Source organism: Manis javanica, chromosome 11 (genome assembly GCF_040802235.1).
Source record: "Manis javanica isolate MJ-LG chromosome 11, MJ_LKY, whole genome shotgun sequence".
Lineage (NCBI taxonomy): Eukaryota > Metazoa > Chordata > Mammalia > Pholidota > Manidae > Manis > Manis javanica.
The window spans coordinates 24,713,672-24,730,965 of record NC_133166.1 but is presented as its reverse complement, the minus strand read 5'-3'; the positions used below and the strand labels follow the sequence as shown (position 1 = coordinate 24,730,965).

General features: G+C 38.2%; 2 protein-coding genes across 2 annotated transcripts; both read right to left on the bottom strand.

The window, feature by feature from the left end:
- Positions 1-1,089: 1,089 nt before the first annotated feature.
- LOC140844200 (olfactory receptor 52J3-like) lies at positions 1,090-2,028 on the bottom strand. The gene has a single exon (XM_073215677.1). The coding sequence runs from the start codon at positions 2,026-2,028 to the stop codon at positions 1,090-1,092; it is 939 nt and encodes a 312-aa protein (XP_073071778.1).
- An 11,864-nt stretch (positions 2,029-13,892) lies between these two features.
- LOC108402749 (olfactory receptor 52J3) lies at positions 13,893-14,828 on the bottom strand. The gene has a single exon (XM_037000989.2). It carries the CDS (start codon positions 14,826-14,828, stop codon positions 13,893-13,895), a length of 936 nt encoding a protein of 311 aa, XP_036856884.2.
- Positions 14,829-17,294: the final 2,466 nt, after the last annotated feature.

The following is a 17,294-nucleotide window of genomic DNA, read 5'->3' as shown; positions in this document are numbered from 1 at the left end:
AGCAACCTAAGTGTCCATCAGTAGATGAATGGATAAAGAAGATGTGGTACATATACACAATGGAATATTATTCAGCCATAAGAAGAAAACAAATCCTACAATTTGCAACAACATGGATGGAGCTAGAGGGTATTATGCTCAGTGAAATAAGCCAAGTGGAGGAAGACAAATACCAAATGATTTCACTCATCTGTGGAGTATAAGAACAAAAGAAAAGCTGAAGGAACAAAACAGCAGCAGAACCACAGAACCCAAGAATGGACTAAGAGTTACCAAAGGGAAAGAGACTGGGAAGAATGGGAGGGTAGGGAGGGATAAGGGCAGGGAAGAAGAAAGGGGGTACTATGATTAGCATGTATAATGTGGAGTGTGGGGGAAAGGGGAGGGCTGTACAACAGAGAAGACAAGTAGTGATTTAAAAAATTAATATATATATAAAGAGCTTACTGGAAAGTGTTAATGTTTCATATTACTCAGATAACTTAGGTAATCAGACTTTGATAATGTGACTGAAAATTTCAGAAGGTGTGAGGAAATTACAGTAAATAGGAAACATAATATAAGAAAGCAAGAACATGAGCTACTAAATCTGAGGATAAGAAAAACTGGAAGTGGATTGAGATGGTAGCTCCAGGTCATTTCTACTTAAATGGCTCATATGTTTGAATAAGAATAACATTTAAGGTAAATTCATCATTATAATCATGGTATTTAATTCCATGTAGTGGGAATAAATGTATTTGGTATATGATCCTTGGTCTTGCTTTTGTTAAATGGAGAGAAAACAGAGAACTTATAATGGGGAGTAAAAAGCAATGTTAACCAATGTAATTATAGGAAAGCTTATTGCTTGGTCATTCCCAGTCACTCAGAAAAACACACAGTTCTCACATACAAAATGAGAATTAGTCCTTGAACGTGAACTATGTCAAAGGTGATTCAAATCATAGAAACAGTGAGGAGCCAAGATCAAATCCCCTGGAATGTGATGAGACAGCACTAAATTTAGAGAGAGAAAAGTCTTCCTGGAAAGAACACACATCTTCCTTGCTGGATCAAAGTACTTTGTAAAAAAACCCAGCAAGAGCCCTACTGTGCAGAAAAGACACGGAGCACTCGCTCGCGTATCTGCTTGGTCCTCACACCGTAAATGATGGGGTTAAGGGAAGGGGGGATCACCAGGTACAGGTTGGCAACAAGAATGTGAATATAGCGTGGTATGTTGTGCCCAAATCGGTGAGTGAGGAAGGAGAAGACCGAGGGAACATAGAAAACACACATGACCCCAACATGGGAGCCACATGTGTTCAGGGCTTTGAGCCGGGCGTCCCGCGACGGGAGGCGGAAGACAGAGCGTAGAATGTAAACATAGGAGATGCCGATAAGGACCAGGTTCAGAAGGAAGAGAGAGACCACAAAGAGCCCATAGATGGCATTGATATGGATGTTTCCACAGGACAGTTTTGCAATGCCCATGTGCTCACAGTAGGAATGAGCTATTATTATATGAGCCTGGCAGAAGGGTAGGCGGTAGATGAGAAAAATCATAGGAAGTATAAGCACTACTGGACGAATTACAATGTATAAGCTGATGCCCACCAGCACCCGGGACGTCATGATGGTCATATAGTGGAGAGGAGCGCAGATGGCCACGTAACGGTCAAAAGCCATGGCCACCAGGACCTCAGCCTCCATGCCAGTAAACGCATGGATCAGAAACATCTGGGCCACACAAGCTCCAAAGTTAATCTCATGGGCATCAAACCAGAGGATGCCCAGCATGCGGGGCACAGCGGTTGTACAAAGGGCCAGATCAGTCGTGGAAAGGAGGGCCAGAAAGTAGAACATGGGCTCCCGGAGGGTCTGCTCCATCTTGATGACTAGCAGAATTGTGGCATTTCCCACTAAAGCCACAAGGTAAACAGAGCAGAAAGGCAGGGAGATCCAGGCGTGGATACCTTCCAGACCTGGGATTCCGATGAGGAAAAACGTGGCTGGGTGTAAACTGCTGTCATTTTGATAAAGCATCCTTCCAAATGAGAGAAGAGGAGCATGTGTCATTCCTAGAGGTAGAAAGAGAAAACAATATTGAATAAGAGGTGGTTATAAAAATATAAAGAAAAAAAAACATTTCCATATATAGTGAAAATGATAAGCTTTGCTATTTGAAATGGCCTACTATTGTATTTTTTAAATAAGAAATTGAGGCATGAACATTTCAATGAGCAAGTTTCGTAGAATTTAATTCTTATACAGATTAAATGCTCATTTTTTTTTAAATGAATTGCTTTTTGTTAAGACCATAGCAGGGTTAGAAGACAGAGAAGTTCATATTAAGGAGGAGTGGTACGTCTTGTACCTTTCATGAAGCTTGTGTTTGAAGAGGCAAAATGAAAAATCAGAGATTTGCACGTGGAAATTCAGTCATAAAGGACAAGGAGACAGGTAAGATAGAAACTAAAGTCACAAGCACAGGTGGACAAGACATTTACATAACTATAAAATGCAGAAATTATCTGATGATTTAACTCATCATTTATTGACTTGGAAAAAATGCCAAGATAAAGCCTAATGTCAGAGGCACATATTATCACAAGCAAAAGCACAGACACCCCAGGATGTCTGCCCAGGAGGACACATATGATTGGTCACATACCTCTATGCTTGAAAGAGACAATAATAACAATAATATTAATATTGGTAATAATAAACTTTATGTATATTTCCATTGACATCTCTTTTCTCCCAAGATCTCCCATTTCAGAGCAGCTCCTTTTAGGTGTCGGGGTGTAGGTGGTTTCTCTGGTACTTGCAAGATTCTTCATTCCCTCTCCACTCCACATCCGTGCCTCTGAGGAAACCTGCTCCTTTTATGACTGCTACAGAGCTAACATGTACTGGGTGATCAGGTTACTAGAAATATGGGTGAGGGCAACCCAGAAGGTTCAGGTGGTCATGGTACTGGGGAAGGCAGTTGTCAGCAGCACAAAACTGGATGGAATGACACACTCTAATTGGAGAAAGAATTACTTTCTGTATTTGCCTGAGGAAGTAGAGAAGGATGCTTTTGCAATGTCTTCAAAATGATGGAGAAGCAACGAGTCACTCACAAACTCTAGTGAAATTAAGTGCCTTTCTCTGGGTCTCCAACCTGAGGCAGAGAGGATCAAGATTAGGGTAGAGCACCGTTCTCCTGTTTTATCCTTTGTGTAGCTCCACGTTGCTATGTGAAATATACCAGGATGTAAAAATGAAGTAAATGTTACATACATTCTAAGATTAGGTGAAAGAGACACAGATATATATAGAGAGAGGGGGCAGAGCTGTGTTTTGCAATCCCTCCCTTATTTGTGATTTTTTAAAAAGGCTAATGTGCAGGTGAGAACCCGTGCCCAGAAACAGGATGTTGGCCAGGAGTAAGACTCCTAAACACCCTGATGTCTACCTTGTGTTCATATCTGGAAATAAACTCTCAGTAATATGCCACTACTCACCTCAAACCTTCACAGCACTTCAGAAATCCATTTTGTTCATTCCCTGTAGACCCCAGCAGAAGCAGAATTTATAGTTTATCAACCAACTTCATGGTCAGTTGGCAGGTAGCTCTGAAATGCCTGGACCTTCTAGGTGTGTTTAAGGATACTCAGTCTGCAGTTGAAAATTGCAAGGTCTCTACCCCCTTAGATTCAGAAACTGAGCTGCGTGGTGTGTACGGTTTCCGGCCAGCAGTTCTCAGCCACCTTTGATCATCCCTCTCTCACTTGACCGCAGTTTGCTCCTAAACCAAAAGAAAATTCATCCTTGGTGCTTCTCTCCTCTCCAGCCCAGGGACATGAGGAAACCTCCAAGCAGCAAAGCTCTATGTCCTTTTTACTATAGTCCAAGGAGAGTCAGTTTTTATTAAGGCTCTAGCTGCAGGTAACACTGGAAAATATAAGTTAATCAATTTTCTATTATAAATGGTGCCCTGGGATTGAGCCCTCTGAGACTGCTGGCAAAACCCTAGACTCTAATTTGGAGAAACAGAAGCCAAAGAAAAAGTGACATGGATGGGAATTTATATAGGGAATATACAAAGATGGGGCAAATACACAAAAATATCATCATGTATATGGCATGAAGATAGATATATTTAATCTTCCTCTCAATAATTTTGCAGTCAAATTCTGTGGAGTTTTTTTGTAAGACAAAATAGAACTTAATCTGTACCTTAAATTCAAACAAAAAATAACCTGGCATTGGAGACTCCATTTTGAGGCATAGCTCTCAGGGTCCCCCTTCCCTGACCATGTGTTCCAGGTTCATTGAATCCTCAGCTGTAACAATTCACATCTGTGAGTCTTTGATCCCACTGTCCTCTGTCCATGGTTGTTCCATTCAATCATCTCTCTTGACAGTGTTTCATGTCTATATCCCAGAGTTCCATAGGGAGAAATGGTAAAAAAATACCTAATCCTGGAGTTGACCTGACAGTTCAAATACTGGATTTGCCATGTACTAGCTTTGCCACCTTGAGTGATTTACTAACCATCTCTGTCTCTGTTTTCTCAGTTGGAAGGTTAGGGATGCTAACAGTACCAATAGCATAGCTATCTGGAGGAATAAATTAGGTGAGTGACGACCAGGTACTCAGTACAACCAATACCTGGCACATTTTAAGAGGCTAATGAAAGTAGGAATACACAGGTGAAGTTCAAAGGTCTTCCTGCATCTTAAACTACTTTATCTTCAGAACAGCCCAATGATATAGATACTTTGCTGATTTCCATAATACAGATGCAAAACTTGAGCTACTGAAAAATGTAGCAACTTCCCAAAGGCAATGCATCTAGAAAGTACCGAAGATGGATTTTGAACCCAAACCTCTGGTTCCAAGTCTATGATATAAATAGACTTTTCTCCTTTGGGTCTTTTTCTGTGCTTGGATCTTGATCTTATCCTATGTTTCAACAAGCCTATTGAAGGTTCCAGAAGCCTCTTATAAGCCTCTTGTAGGTATGTATTATAATACATACACAGGTAACTACATACGTACCTGAAAATGCATAGATGAGGAGTTGGCACTTCCTCTTCTGAGTGTTTTTATTTTAAAATAATTTTTAAACTTTTATATTTGAAATTTTCAATGACTTTCTGATGTGTCATTGACATACAATAATTTGTTCAATTTGAGAAGTTTTGGCGTATGTATATACCTATGCAGCCATCACCACAGTTGGGATGATCCATCACACACAAGCGTATTCTGATGCCACTTGTGACCCTCCCCTCCTGTCCATTCCTGCCCAATATCCAGTCAGTCATCTGCTTCCTGTCATTACACATGAGTTTAGATTCTAGATGATTTGTGTGAATAAAATCATACACTATGTATTATTTTTTAAATAACAGCTTTATCAAGATAGAATTCACATACAATGAAAATTACCCATTTAAAGTACACAATTCAATGATTTTCAGCATGTTCATACAGGTGTGACACCATTAATTACACTGTATGATTCTGAAATGTTTCGTTGCTGCCAAGGAACCTTTTGCCCCTTGCCCATTCCCTCGTGCCCCATCCCTATAGTCAATGGAAACCACTAATCTACATTCTGTCCCTGTGATTTGCCTATCCTGGACATTTCATACAAATGGAATCACAAAATACATTGCCTTTGGTGTCTGATTTCTCTCACACAGCATACTGTTTTCAATGTCCATTCAGTTTGCAGCATATATCAGTACTTAATCCCTTTTATGCCCAAGTGATATTCCATTGTGTGAATATGATGTGTTTCATTTATGCATTCATCAGTAATGGGCATTTGGGTTGTTTCCATTTGGGAACTATTATGGACTATTATGCTATGTACAAGTTTTTCTGGAAGTATGTTTGAAATTCTCTTGGGTACATATCTCATGGAGGAACTGCTAGATCATAGTGTTGGAGCGGGCAGTTAGATAGACTTGAGTAGGAGGGGAGAAAGGAAGAAGTCGGACCACCCAGTCTCGGCTCAGAGACAGCCCTGTGTCTCTTAAACGAATCCACTTCTGCAGTTCAGCACAAACTTATAAGCAAAAGATACAGGTCACTGGGACAGTCCCAATTTTGGAGCATGAGTACTTAAGGAAAATCTTATCCACTAATAACCCTGAGGCCATCATATCATTCGCCTTGCAGTTTGGGCCCCACCAGGGTCTCACTTAGGGGTTCATGGAAAAATAAGGAGCACAAACTTGCACAAAGAGGCTGGAGGGGAGGAACCACGGAGGGTCCAAAGGGTGGTGTGAGAATGACAAAGTGAGAGGGAGGAAACAAAATAAACCCATGGAAAGACACAGCGTAACACCGGGGGTGTGGGAGTGGGGGGCTGCTGTGCACCCTCAGGGTCAGCCACTCCGCTGTCTGTGGGGCATTTGGAGTGAGGCTTCCCTTTCGCTCTGCTAAATAAAAAACCTTCTGCAGCTTTAACTCTTTATTGGGCCTCTCAACTGAATTCTTTCCTTTGAGAAGGCAAGAACTGAGGAGCTCCACAATCCGCTGCCTGGTAACAGTATGGTGAGTCTATTTGAAACATTTTGGGGAACAAACTCTTTTCCAAAGTGCCTGCACCATGTTATAATCCCACCACAAATAGTTGAGGATTCCAGTTCTCCACATCCTCACCAACACGTGATTGGCTGCTTTTTAAAATACTTGGCCAGTCCAGTGTTTTTGAAATGTTATCTCATGGTGACTTGTATTTGCAATCCCCTAATGTCTAATGATATTGAAAGTATTTTCATATGCTTCTGTGCCATTTTATGTGTTCTTTGGAGAAATATCTGCTTAAGTCCTTTGGCCATTTTAGTTGGATTATTTGTCTTTTAAATATTGGGTTGTAAAGGTTCTTTATTAATATTCTTAATAAATCCCTTATCAGATACATGATGTGCAAGTATCTTCTCCCATTATGTGTACTCTATTTTCAGTGTCATAATGGTGTCCTTTGAAACATGAAATCTTTCAATTTAGAAAAAGTTTAATTAATCAAAGCTTTCCTTTTATTAGTTGTGGTTTCTGTGTCATATCCGGAAACAAAACAAAGCAAAGCAGGAACACCTTGGGTGTACTCCTGAATCATGAAGATTACTCTTACTTCATTTCCTACAAATTTCACAATGTTAGCTCTAAGATATGACACTTTAATCAGTTCTTAATCAATTTTTCATGTGATGTAAAGGTCCAACTTTATTCTTTACATGTGGATATTCAGTTGTCCCAGCACCATTTGTTGAAAAGACTATTCTTTCTCCATTGAACTGTCTTGACACACTCATCAAAAATCAATTGGCCATAAATATGAGGATTTATTTCTTGAATGTCAGTTATTTTACACTTTATCTATGAGTATCCTTATGTAAGTAGTACACTTATGTCCTGGTTATTGTAGATTTGGATTAAGTTTTGAGATCAGACAGTTAATCCCTCAACTTTATTATTTTTCAACATTGTTTGGCTACTCTTAGTTCCTGAAATTTCGATATGGATTTTAGATTTAGCTTGTAGTTTCTAAACACACACACACACACACACACACACACACACACACACACACACACACAAATAGCAGGTAGAACTGTATTTGGCTATGTGGATCAGTTTGGTGAGTATTGCAGTCTTAACAATCTTAAGCCTTCGTATCTATAAACATGGAATATCTATTTATTTAAATCCTTTTACATTTCTTTCAATAATACTTTGTAGTTTTCAGTGTGAAATTCTTAAGTTTATCCTAAGATAAATTCTTAAGATAAATTCTTAAGTTTATCTATTTAAACTTATTTTAAAACATTTTATTGCTTTTATTCTACTGTTAATGGAAATGTTTTCTTAAATTTAAACTTCAGATTGTACTGATAGTGTATAGCAATACAGCTCATTTTTATATATTATCCTTGTATCTTATAACTTGGTGATGTCATTAATTAGTTGTAACAGTTTTATTGTGGGCTTTTAGGGTTCTCCTACATACAGAACTATGTTATATGCTAGTGGATATATTTATATGTATTCCTTTCCAATATGAATGCTCTTCATTTTGTTTTCTTTTTTCTTATCTCTTTCCCTGGCTACAACGTTGAATAGAAGTGGCAAAAGCATACATTCTTGTCTTGTCCCTAATCTAAGAGAGGAAACATTCAATCTTCAACCATCAATTGTACTACAAGTTTGGGATTTTTGTAGATGGTCTTTCTCAGGTTGAGGAAGTCCATTTTAATTTTAGTTTCTGAGTTTTATCATGAAAGCATATCATTTTTGTTAAACCTTTTCCTGGCCTCTGTGAAGATGATCACATGTTTTAATCCTTTATTTAAAATTAATTTGGTGTAATACCTTGATTTTACCATGTTAAATCAATGATGAAATTCTTAGATAAATTCCACTTAATTATGATGTAATATTCTCTGTACACTGCTAGATTAAGTTTGCTGGTATTATATTGAGTATTTTGTGTCTGTATTCATAAGAGGAATTGCTTTATAGTTATCTTTTGTGTAGTATCTTTGTCTAGTTTGGATATCAGCTTAATATCAGCCTCATAAAATGAACTGGGACATATTTCCTACTCATATGATTTGGAAGCTTATGTGCAGTGTTGTGAGATATGAATTCCTCTTTAAAGATATTTGACAAGAGGATATTTGGAACTGGATTCACTGTGGGAAATATCTGGTTAGTAGTTCAATTTCTTTACATTTTTAATGTCTATTCAGAAAATATTTCAAGATAAACAAAAACTGACAAATTTCATTGTTAGCTGACTTGTACAACAAGAAATGTTAAAGGATTATTAGGAACTGATAGAAAATGACAGAAATTTTTAAATGGATTTAAATGAAGAAAGATAGTTGGAAATGTTTAATAATTATATTATCTCTTTCAAAGCATAGAATGAGCTTTGTGTACAAACATTTGTATTAAACTGCTTTGCATGATTGCAAAAGCAAAATAAACACTTAAATGGACAAAACAGTCTATTTACTCAAAGATATTATTATGCTCCATTGCAATAAAAGTGCATTAGTAATCTATTCATAATGTGCATAGTTTTATTTACAAATGTACATGAAATGTATAAAACAAAATAAAAGTCTAACAAAATAAGTACTCATACAGAACATGTTTTGAAATAGCATCATAGTGTCAAAATGTTTTGGGGTCATTGTACTACAGATAACATTATTTCCTCTCATTCTAATTTATGGAGCTTAACATGTTTAAATAATGACCATACAACAATTTAACAGTTGCAACTATCATAAGGGAATTCTTACCAAAAAAAATTTACCTCAGAGATTTATCGTCAAATAGGATATGCTAAAAACTTGGTTCCTCATGCTTTTAAAAAATAATGTTGACAGTCTCTGTTTTCAAGATGGCAGTCTGTGTAATTATTTTCAGTCCCCCAAAGAAGCTTTAGATATATTAAAATTGATATTGGAAATAAGCAACTAACATATATGTAACTTCAATAGGAACAATTATTTAAGGGCAAGAACAAGCAACCTCGCATATGCCTCTGAACACAAAGGGTAGTTAAATTTCAAAGACAGGAAGGGATAAGAATGTTTCTCTGTCTTGAGGTTTTCCAGCCAGAGGCAAGGAGAAACAGAAGGCAAATTCCTAAAGAATTAGGTGGAATTACACAGTAGTGTCTCCGCTACACAAACTCCAAACCTCGTTGGGTTTTATAGTGAATGCCAGCGTGTCATCTATATCATCCTTTCAGATCTGAAGTACTCATTACTCCAGCTACTGGGAATGTGACTGAGGCCCTTAGCTGAGTCCCTCTTTGGCTCTTCTCTTGCCTAATGAGCCACCAGTAGCCCGGGGAAGGCCCCATTATGACAGGTTGGTGAAACACTATAAAAGCTACCCAATTCACCCCAATTCAGGACAACTGTGAAGGGCCACTGCAGCTCTAGAGAGCTCTGTATAAACATCTGGCTGACACTTTTGTTGCCATTTCACCATAAGTCATTTTCTCCCCCTTTCTTCATCCACTTCACCCATGTGTGGATCTTGAGAGTAAAGCTGTATCAATTTTCTAATGCTGCTGTAGCAAATTACCAGAAATTTAGTGCCTTAAATCAACATAAAATTATTATCTTACAGTTATGTTTATTAGAGACTGATGAATTTTTCACTGGCTAGAATCAAGTTGCCAACAGATCAGCATTCCTTTCTGGAGACACTGGGGAAGAATGTCTATCTTTGATAGGCTATCCACTTTCCTTAACTTCTTGGTCTCTTCATTTTCAAAGCCATTCATTTTCAGCAATAAAGTGTTGAGTCCTTCTCACATGGTATTTCTCTGACCTTGTTTTTGTTGTCGTATCTCCTTCTCTTGTTACCAGCCGGAACACAGTTCTCAGGATTGTGTGTTTCTGAGGCAAAGAAGAATGAAGCCAGCAGACAAGAGTACAGAGCAACCAGCAAAGCTCTTTTAATGAGTGAAAAGACAAAGCTACTGCTATTCAGGAAGGGCTCCAAGAGAGGACACCATCAAGGCTCTGGTGTCTGGAGTTTATTTTGACTCCTGAGAGGAGAAATCCCAATCCTACCTCCCTTGGACCTAATAGAGAACTGAACGAATGACATCACAACACACTTTTGACTGGCTGGAAATACAATGCTTCGTTTCCATAGGGCAAAACCAGTCAGAGCATCTGATGTCTATTTAAATGGCTGAGTTGGACCTGGGCTTTTGAAACTTACATGGGTCCTGAACTTTATCTGCCTGAGTCCTATCCTACTATCACCTGCCTCACTCTGACTCAAATTCTTCTGCTTCCATTGTCCATGCTTATGGACCCCTTATTATTACATTGGACCCATCTGGATAATCCAGGATACTCTCCCTAACTTAGTCAGGTGATGAACAACCTTAACTCCATCTGCAACCTTAATTCCTCTTTGCCAAGAAACTTAACATATTCACAAATTCTGGAGATTAGGATTTGGACATCTTTAAGGAGGTATTATTCTGCCTACCATAAATACCTGAGTAAGCTTCCTGCATGCAAATCTCCACGTGAGAATGTGCTGCCTAAGAAACCCTTTCTGCAAAGGCTGCTTGGCCAGGATCTTTGACAAGCTCAGCAAGAAATCACAATGGAAAGAAAAACTCACAGTAAAAAGTCACCAAACTTTCAGATTATCTACAAAATTAAAAAAAGAGTTCATGATATAAAAAGAAACTGCGTGAAATAGAGTTAAAACTAAACCACTTTAGGGTTATAAATACATGTAGTTAGCAACTTTAAAGAGATGAGTCATGAGAGAGAAGGGGAGAAAGAGAAAGAAATAATTACAATCATGAAGAAAACAGTTTTCTTCTTTGAAAAAGATTGAACATTGAAAATTTAAGTGTTGAAAGATGTGCGAACTGAAGAATAGACTAAAAACTACTGAAAATAAAAAATTGTGACTTTTAAGAATAGATGGATGTATTTTCAAGACCACAGCAAAGTAGATAAGGTGATGGAAGAAAAGATAATTAAAATACAATAAAGTATTTACAAAAGAATATGGAAAAAATTTTAGAGAAATATTTAAAGAAATAAGTCTGTAATCTAGAAGTAATAAATGCATAGTCTATATACATAGCATAAGAATATAGGGACTGACTGAATGCTGAACATGACTTTTCAAAAAATTTATAAGACTAGACTCAATATAATGAAATTTCAGAATATCCAAGTTAAGACCATTTCCAAGAAACAGAGAAAAAATTCCTTTCGAAAGATTGAAAGCATGAATGGCATCATGTGTTTTATTAACAGTATTAGTGGCAAGAAAAAAAACTGGACAAGTTCAGAAAGCTCATTAACAGTACTATTCCAAAAATTCCATAATTTTTTAAATCTAATATTCAAACAAGAGGGCAAATGAAGACATATGTAGGCATGAAATATAATTATTACCAGAACATATGAGGTTGTGGTCACCATCAGGATGGGCTGAATACATATATTCTCCATGAAGATTGCTAACCCCAGAGCAAGAAGACATTCATAAAGATTTGTTGCAGAAATAAATGATAGAAAATACATATGATCAAATAAACATGGTCATTTCAAAAAAATTTTTTAACCTTGAAATACAGTTCCAGACAATTCCATCTTGCTCTCAAGCTGTCCAAGAAAAACAAGGAAAGGCAAAATAGGACTAAAATGTTGTTTTGCTTAAAGTAGGATAGTTACAAATTAGTATAATTAGAAAACTAATATTCCACTAACTAATGTTAGGAAACAAAGTAAAGTTATGAAATCATGCAACTTAGAAAAAAGGAAATATTAGTAAATGTGAAAAATTTTTAAAGTAATCAAAAACAAAGATCAAAAAGCAAGAAGTGTGTTCTGATTTATTAAAATCCTGCTACCCAAAAATTCTACCTCAAATTATAAAACCAGGATAAATTACCTAAAAACATACCAAGAAATAAATGGAGCTATGCAGCAAATATTCTAATTAAAAAAAATAACATGAAAATCTATTAATAAATGAATACCTAATATGATCAATATTATAAAATAAAATATAAAACATGTCAATCCATACAAATTAATAACAAGTTATTTAAATAAAATACTGCAATTGGCTGTAAAATAAAAATTTCTATACTGTAATGTCAGAAAAATACATGATGTATTTTTGCCCCTGGAAAAATAAAAGAGAAACTGTTGGTGCAGTGTTGAAGATAACTTCAACTTTAATTTAATACATATTTTTATTAAGCACTCTCTGTGAGATGAGTACAATGTTTAAACTCATTAATTCATGAGTTGTAGAACAAAGATATTTGTTATATTTTTACTTTTTTCTTTAAGTCTGAAAAAGAAAATATGTACTATTTAACATAAAGCAATGTGACCGTTTTTATGATGCAAAAGGTCATTGCTTGGTCTTTGGGAAAATCTCATTGTTGAACGGATTGAAAGCCTTCAGTCACAGGTGAAAACGTGACTATTTATAGGTCGGTTGACAGCTTGTACATTAAAGTCAGTGGAGGAATTAGGGATAGATCATGGGTTTAGGGTGAGAAGCTTGGGTTTGGGGATGGAGTATTTTAGGGTCAAATGTACTTTGAGAAAACAAAACTCAGTAATGTGATAGGCAAAGGCCAGCATGCATCACGTATACTATCTGTGATTCAATAACAGACCATACTTATCCTGTGGGCCTGAAAATGAGAACTATCAGTGTTAGTGAGAAAGAGTTTTGAAATCATATGTTTCTTTTGGCCATCATTCCACTGACTCTTACATGTTTGGCAGTTATTCACTTCAAGTGACAGATTTGACAATGATTTTTTTGAATGCATGAGCTTAGCTCATTTTTAAGAGCACAACAGAATGCAAGCTCTGCTAGGCCAGACATTTGTGTCAGTTTGATTCAGTGATTTATCCTTAACAATTAGAATGACTTAAGACATACAATAAACACAAAATAAATTAAATGAATATTTAAATGAATATGTGAATGAGTGAATGAATGCCTGAAGTACAGGGTCCAAAACCAGTACCACATTTTTTTAAATTGCCTAGCACACAGACCCAATATAATATATTCTTTCACCAGAAAAGAAACAGCCTAATGCTATCAAGGATTCTGAATGCAGACAGGCAGACACAGGTCACACAAACCCCTTGCAGTACAGGCCAACAGCCTTTGAACTTGAGATCCAAAGATGTTGCCCCAAGTCCCCAAATCCAAATCCATTACCTAGGAGCTTGGAACAAATACACTTGCATTGCAATCTGGCAGCAACAGGTTAGGACCACAAGATATTTGTAAAGGCAAGAACACACCAGTCTTCCTAGATGGATCAAAATCCTGAATAAAGAATAGGGTAGGTGTCTTATTTTTTAGAAAAGACACGGAGCACTTGCTCTTGTATCTGCTTGGTCCGTACACCATAAATGACGGGGTTCAGTGAAGGGGGGATCACCAGGTACAGGTTGGCGACAAGAATGTGAATATAGCGTGGTATGTTGTGCCCAAATCGGTGGGTGAGGAAGGAGAAGACCGAGGGAACATAGAAAACACACATGACCCCAACATGGGAGCCACACGTGTTCAGGGCTTTGAGCCGGGCTTCCCACGACGGGAGGCGAAAGACAGAGCAGAGAATGTAAATGTAGGAGATGCCGATAAAGACCAGATTCAGAAGGAAGAGAGAGACCACAAAGAGCCCATAGATGGCATTGATACGGATGTTTCCACAGGACAGTTTTGCAATGCCCATGTGCTCACAGTAAGAATGAGCTATTATGCGAGCCTGGCAGAAGGGTAGCCGGTAGATGAGATAAATCATGGGAAATGTAAGCAGGACTGGACGAATTACAATGCACATGGTGACGCCCAACAGCACCCGGGACGTCAAGATAGTCGTGTAGTGGAGAGGAGCGCAGATGGCCACATACCGGTCAAAAGCCATGGCCAGTAAGACCTCAGCCTCCATGCCAGTGAACGCATGGATCAGAAACATCTGGGCCACACAAGCTCCAAAGTTAATCTCATGGGCATCAAACCAGAGGATGCCCAGCATGCGGGGCACAGCGGTTGTACAAAGGGCCAGATCAGTCGTGGAAAGGAGGGCCAGAAAGTAGAACATGGGCTCCCGGAGGGTCTGCTCCGTCTTGATGACTAGCAGAATTGTGGCATTTCCCACTAAAGCCACAAGGTAAACAGAGCAGAAAGGCAGGGAGATCCAGGCGTGGATACGTTCCAGACCTGGGATTCCAATGAGGAAAAACGTGGTTGGGTGTAAACTGCTCCTGTTGTGGTGTATCATCCTGTCACTGGTCAAATGAAGTGAAGCTGCTTCTCCTGTAGAGTGAAGAGTGAGAGAGGGGCAGGGGGTGCTCAGAAGAGATGTCAGGGAGGAGATGGTATGTCAGCTGCTAGTTCTATGTTCCATCAGAGTTGATATCATGTTTGCTAATGAGGGCACCTGTTATTGAGGGACATATATTGAATCATCACTATACCATTTGATAGACCAAACCAACGTCACACTCAGAGTTTGACCAAGCCAAGTTCATACACTCTCTGGGGAGTGATGTGGAAACGTCCAGATTACACATGGGATAAAGATGATATACTACAGAGGCAGTCAGAACTACCATTAGGAAATCCATGAGAATAAATCATAGAGGCAGGTGCACAAGCAATCACAATCAAATCCTGAATTCTTCTGACTAATTCACTGACTTAGCCATAAGTATGTAAAAGCTCTGACTAAGCTCAGTAGCTTCTCACAGACACCAAATAAGATTATCAGGCAGAGTCACGTGTTCCAGACAAGCATTGGCCCCTGGAGGTGCCTGGCCAGGAGCAGAAACAGCCACTGTTCATGTTTTACAGGCTGCATAGAGCATCCATTGGGAAAGGGAAAAAGAGAGTTGTCTAATGCGTACTTAGACAATCATAATGTTTAAAACACACTTTTGTTCACTTTTCACAGCACATCAGGTATTCTCAGATCACCTGTTAATTCACCCGAGTTAATTTTACCACTGCTATGGAGCCAGCACTTGCTTGGTTACTCCTCCTACCAGTTCAAGACACAGGAAATCTAGGTAGGAAACCCTAAAAGCCTCAGATGGTTTTGGAACTAGAGAGTATTTTTATAGCTGTCTGGGATAGCAGTGTCTCAATAGAGACTTTTCTACTGATATAAAGGGAATGGAGAAAGATACCTAGGGAATGCCTTCAAAATGCTACAGAATGGATCAAAACATGCAGGATGAGGTAAAGACACTTACCGTGGGGTTGGTGGTACAGCAGTGGTGATAAAATCTAAAGCACAGAAATCCTGGTTTTGTCCTTGTCTTAGCTTCAGTTTCTTACCATTTTTAAATTATCTTTACCTTCCACTATAGAAAACATACCAAGATGAAAAAAATGAACTCTATTGTTTGTGAGTTCAGTCCAAGAGAGGGGACAATGTCTACAAGGTGCATTTATTTGTGTTCTAGAAAAACATAGATGCCCTGTCCAGCTAAAAAAAAAAAAAACGTTGCCTAGTAGAAAGCTGATGGCCGGTGCCAAGCCTGCAGAGTCCCTGGCACCTATTTTGGAGTAACACTAGGAGCCCAGTCTCAGTAGTAGGTCTCAGCTACCTCATTCCTTCCTACTGCCACAGAAACTTATTTCATCCAATGTAATGGACAGGATGATATTAAATGCCTTGGATCTTTCTGAGAGATTTTAAAGATAACCTAATCACCATTTTAAAACATACTTCTTTTTCCTGAATGTTGCAGGCTGGCCACATGGTCCAGCTGTCAGCCTGCTCTGTCCGTGTTTCTCTCCATTGTATGCCACACCTCTCCAGCAGAAATCAGCAGCTAATTCACCTCTTTCTTCCACAGGAATCAAGATGCACACATAGCATCAAGCAGAGCAGCACCTATTCCTGTTTCTGAGCAGTGCACAGAGGGCACGTTTATATTAGGCTCGAGTACCTCAGGGATATTTCTAAGAATACATTCCACTTTAATCTCAATTTACACAGAGCTCTAGGATTGAGTCCTCAGAGACTGCTCACAAACTTTTAGATTCTACTCCAGAAACAGAAAAATCCCAAGGGAGTATTTTGTTTAGTTGTTTAGACATTTCTATCAAGAGGCTAGTTGGTTATCAGCTACTCAATAATTGTTCAAATGCAAGTTTCAAAACATATACTTGCTATGACCCCTGATTAGTACAAAGGACATAGATCCAGGACCCTTTTTGCACACAGTTTTGTACATTTTGTAAGTGAATTCCCTACCACCAGCACCACAATTTCACATGTCCAAATTTTCAGTCCTGTTGATGAGTGACTAAATTTCAGTTCTTCAGTCAGACTTCTTGTGTTCAAAGTCCTGGCTTTGCCACATGCTAGCTGTGTGACTGGGTGACTTACGGTGTCATTTCTATGCTTCAGTTTCCTTAACTATAAAATGGGAATCAAAGTAGGACTTTCCTTATTGGGTAGATTCGAAATGTAAATTGAAGGTCTCTGAGGCATTTAGAACACTGTCTTGTACATAGTAAGTAGTCAATTATAGCTTGTTTTCTTATTATTACTATTTAGATTCAGCTCACAAGAATAACTCCATAGATACTCATGCAAAGCAGATTTATGAATCACCAATCACTACCAACTCTATGGCTATTTTTCTTCTGAAATCACTAATGATGTATAATAGTCTTGTCACTAATTTTATAATCAATAATGCATATGTCATATGGATTCTATAAGAATGTGATT

What these genes read in the sequence shown, in the direction of transcription:
- LOC140844200 (XM_073215677.1), bottom strand. Translation starts at nt 2,028, where the DNA reads ATGCTTTATCAAAATGACAGCAGTTTACACCCAGCCACGTTTTTCCTC.
- LOC108402749 (XM_037000989.2), bottom strand. Translation starts at nt 14,828, where the DNA reads ATGATACACCACAACAGGAGCAGTTTACACCCAACCACGTTTTTCCTC.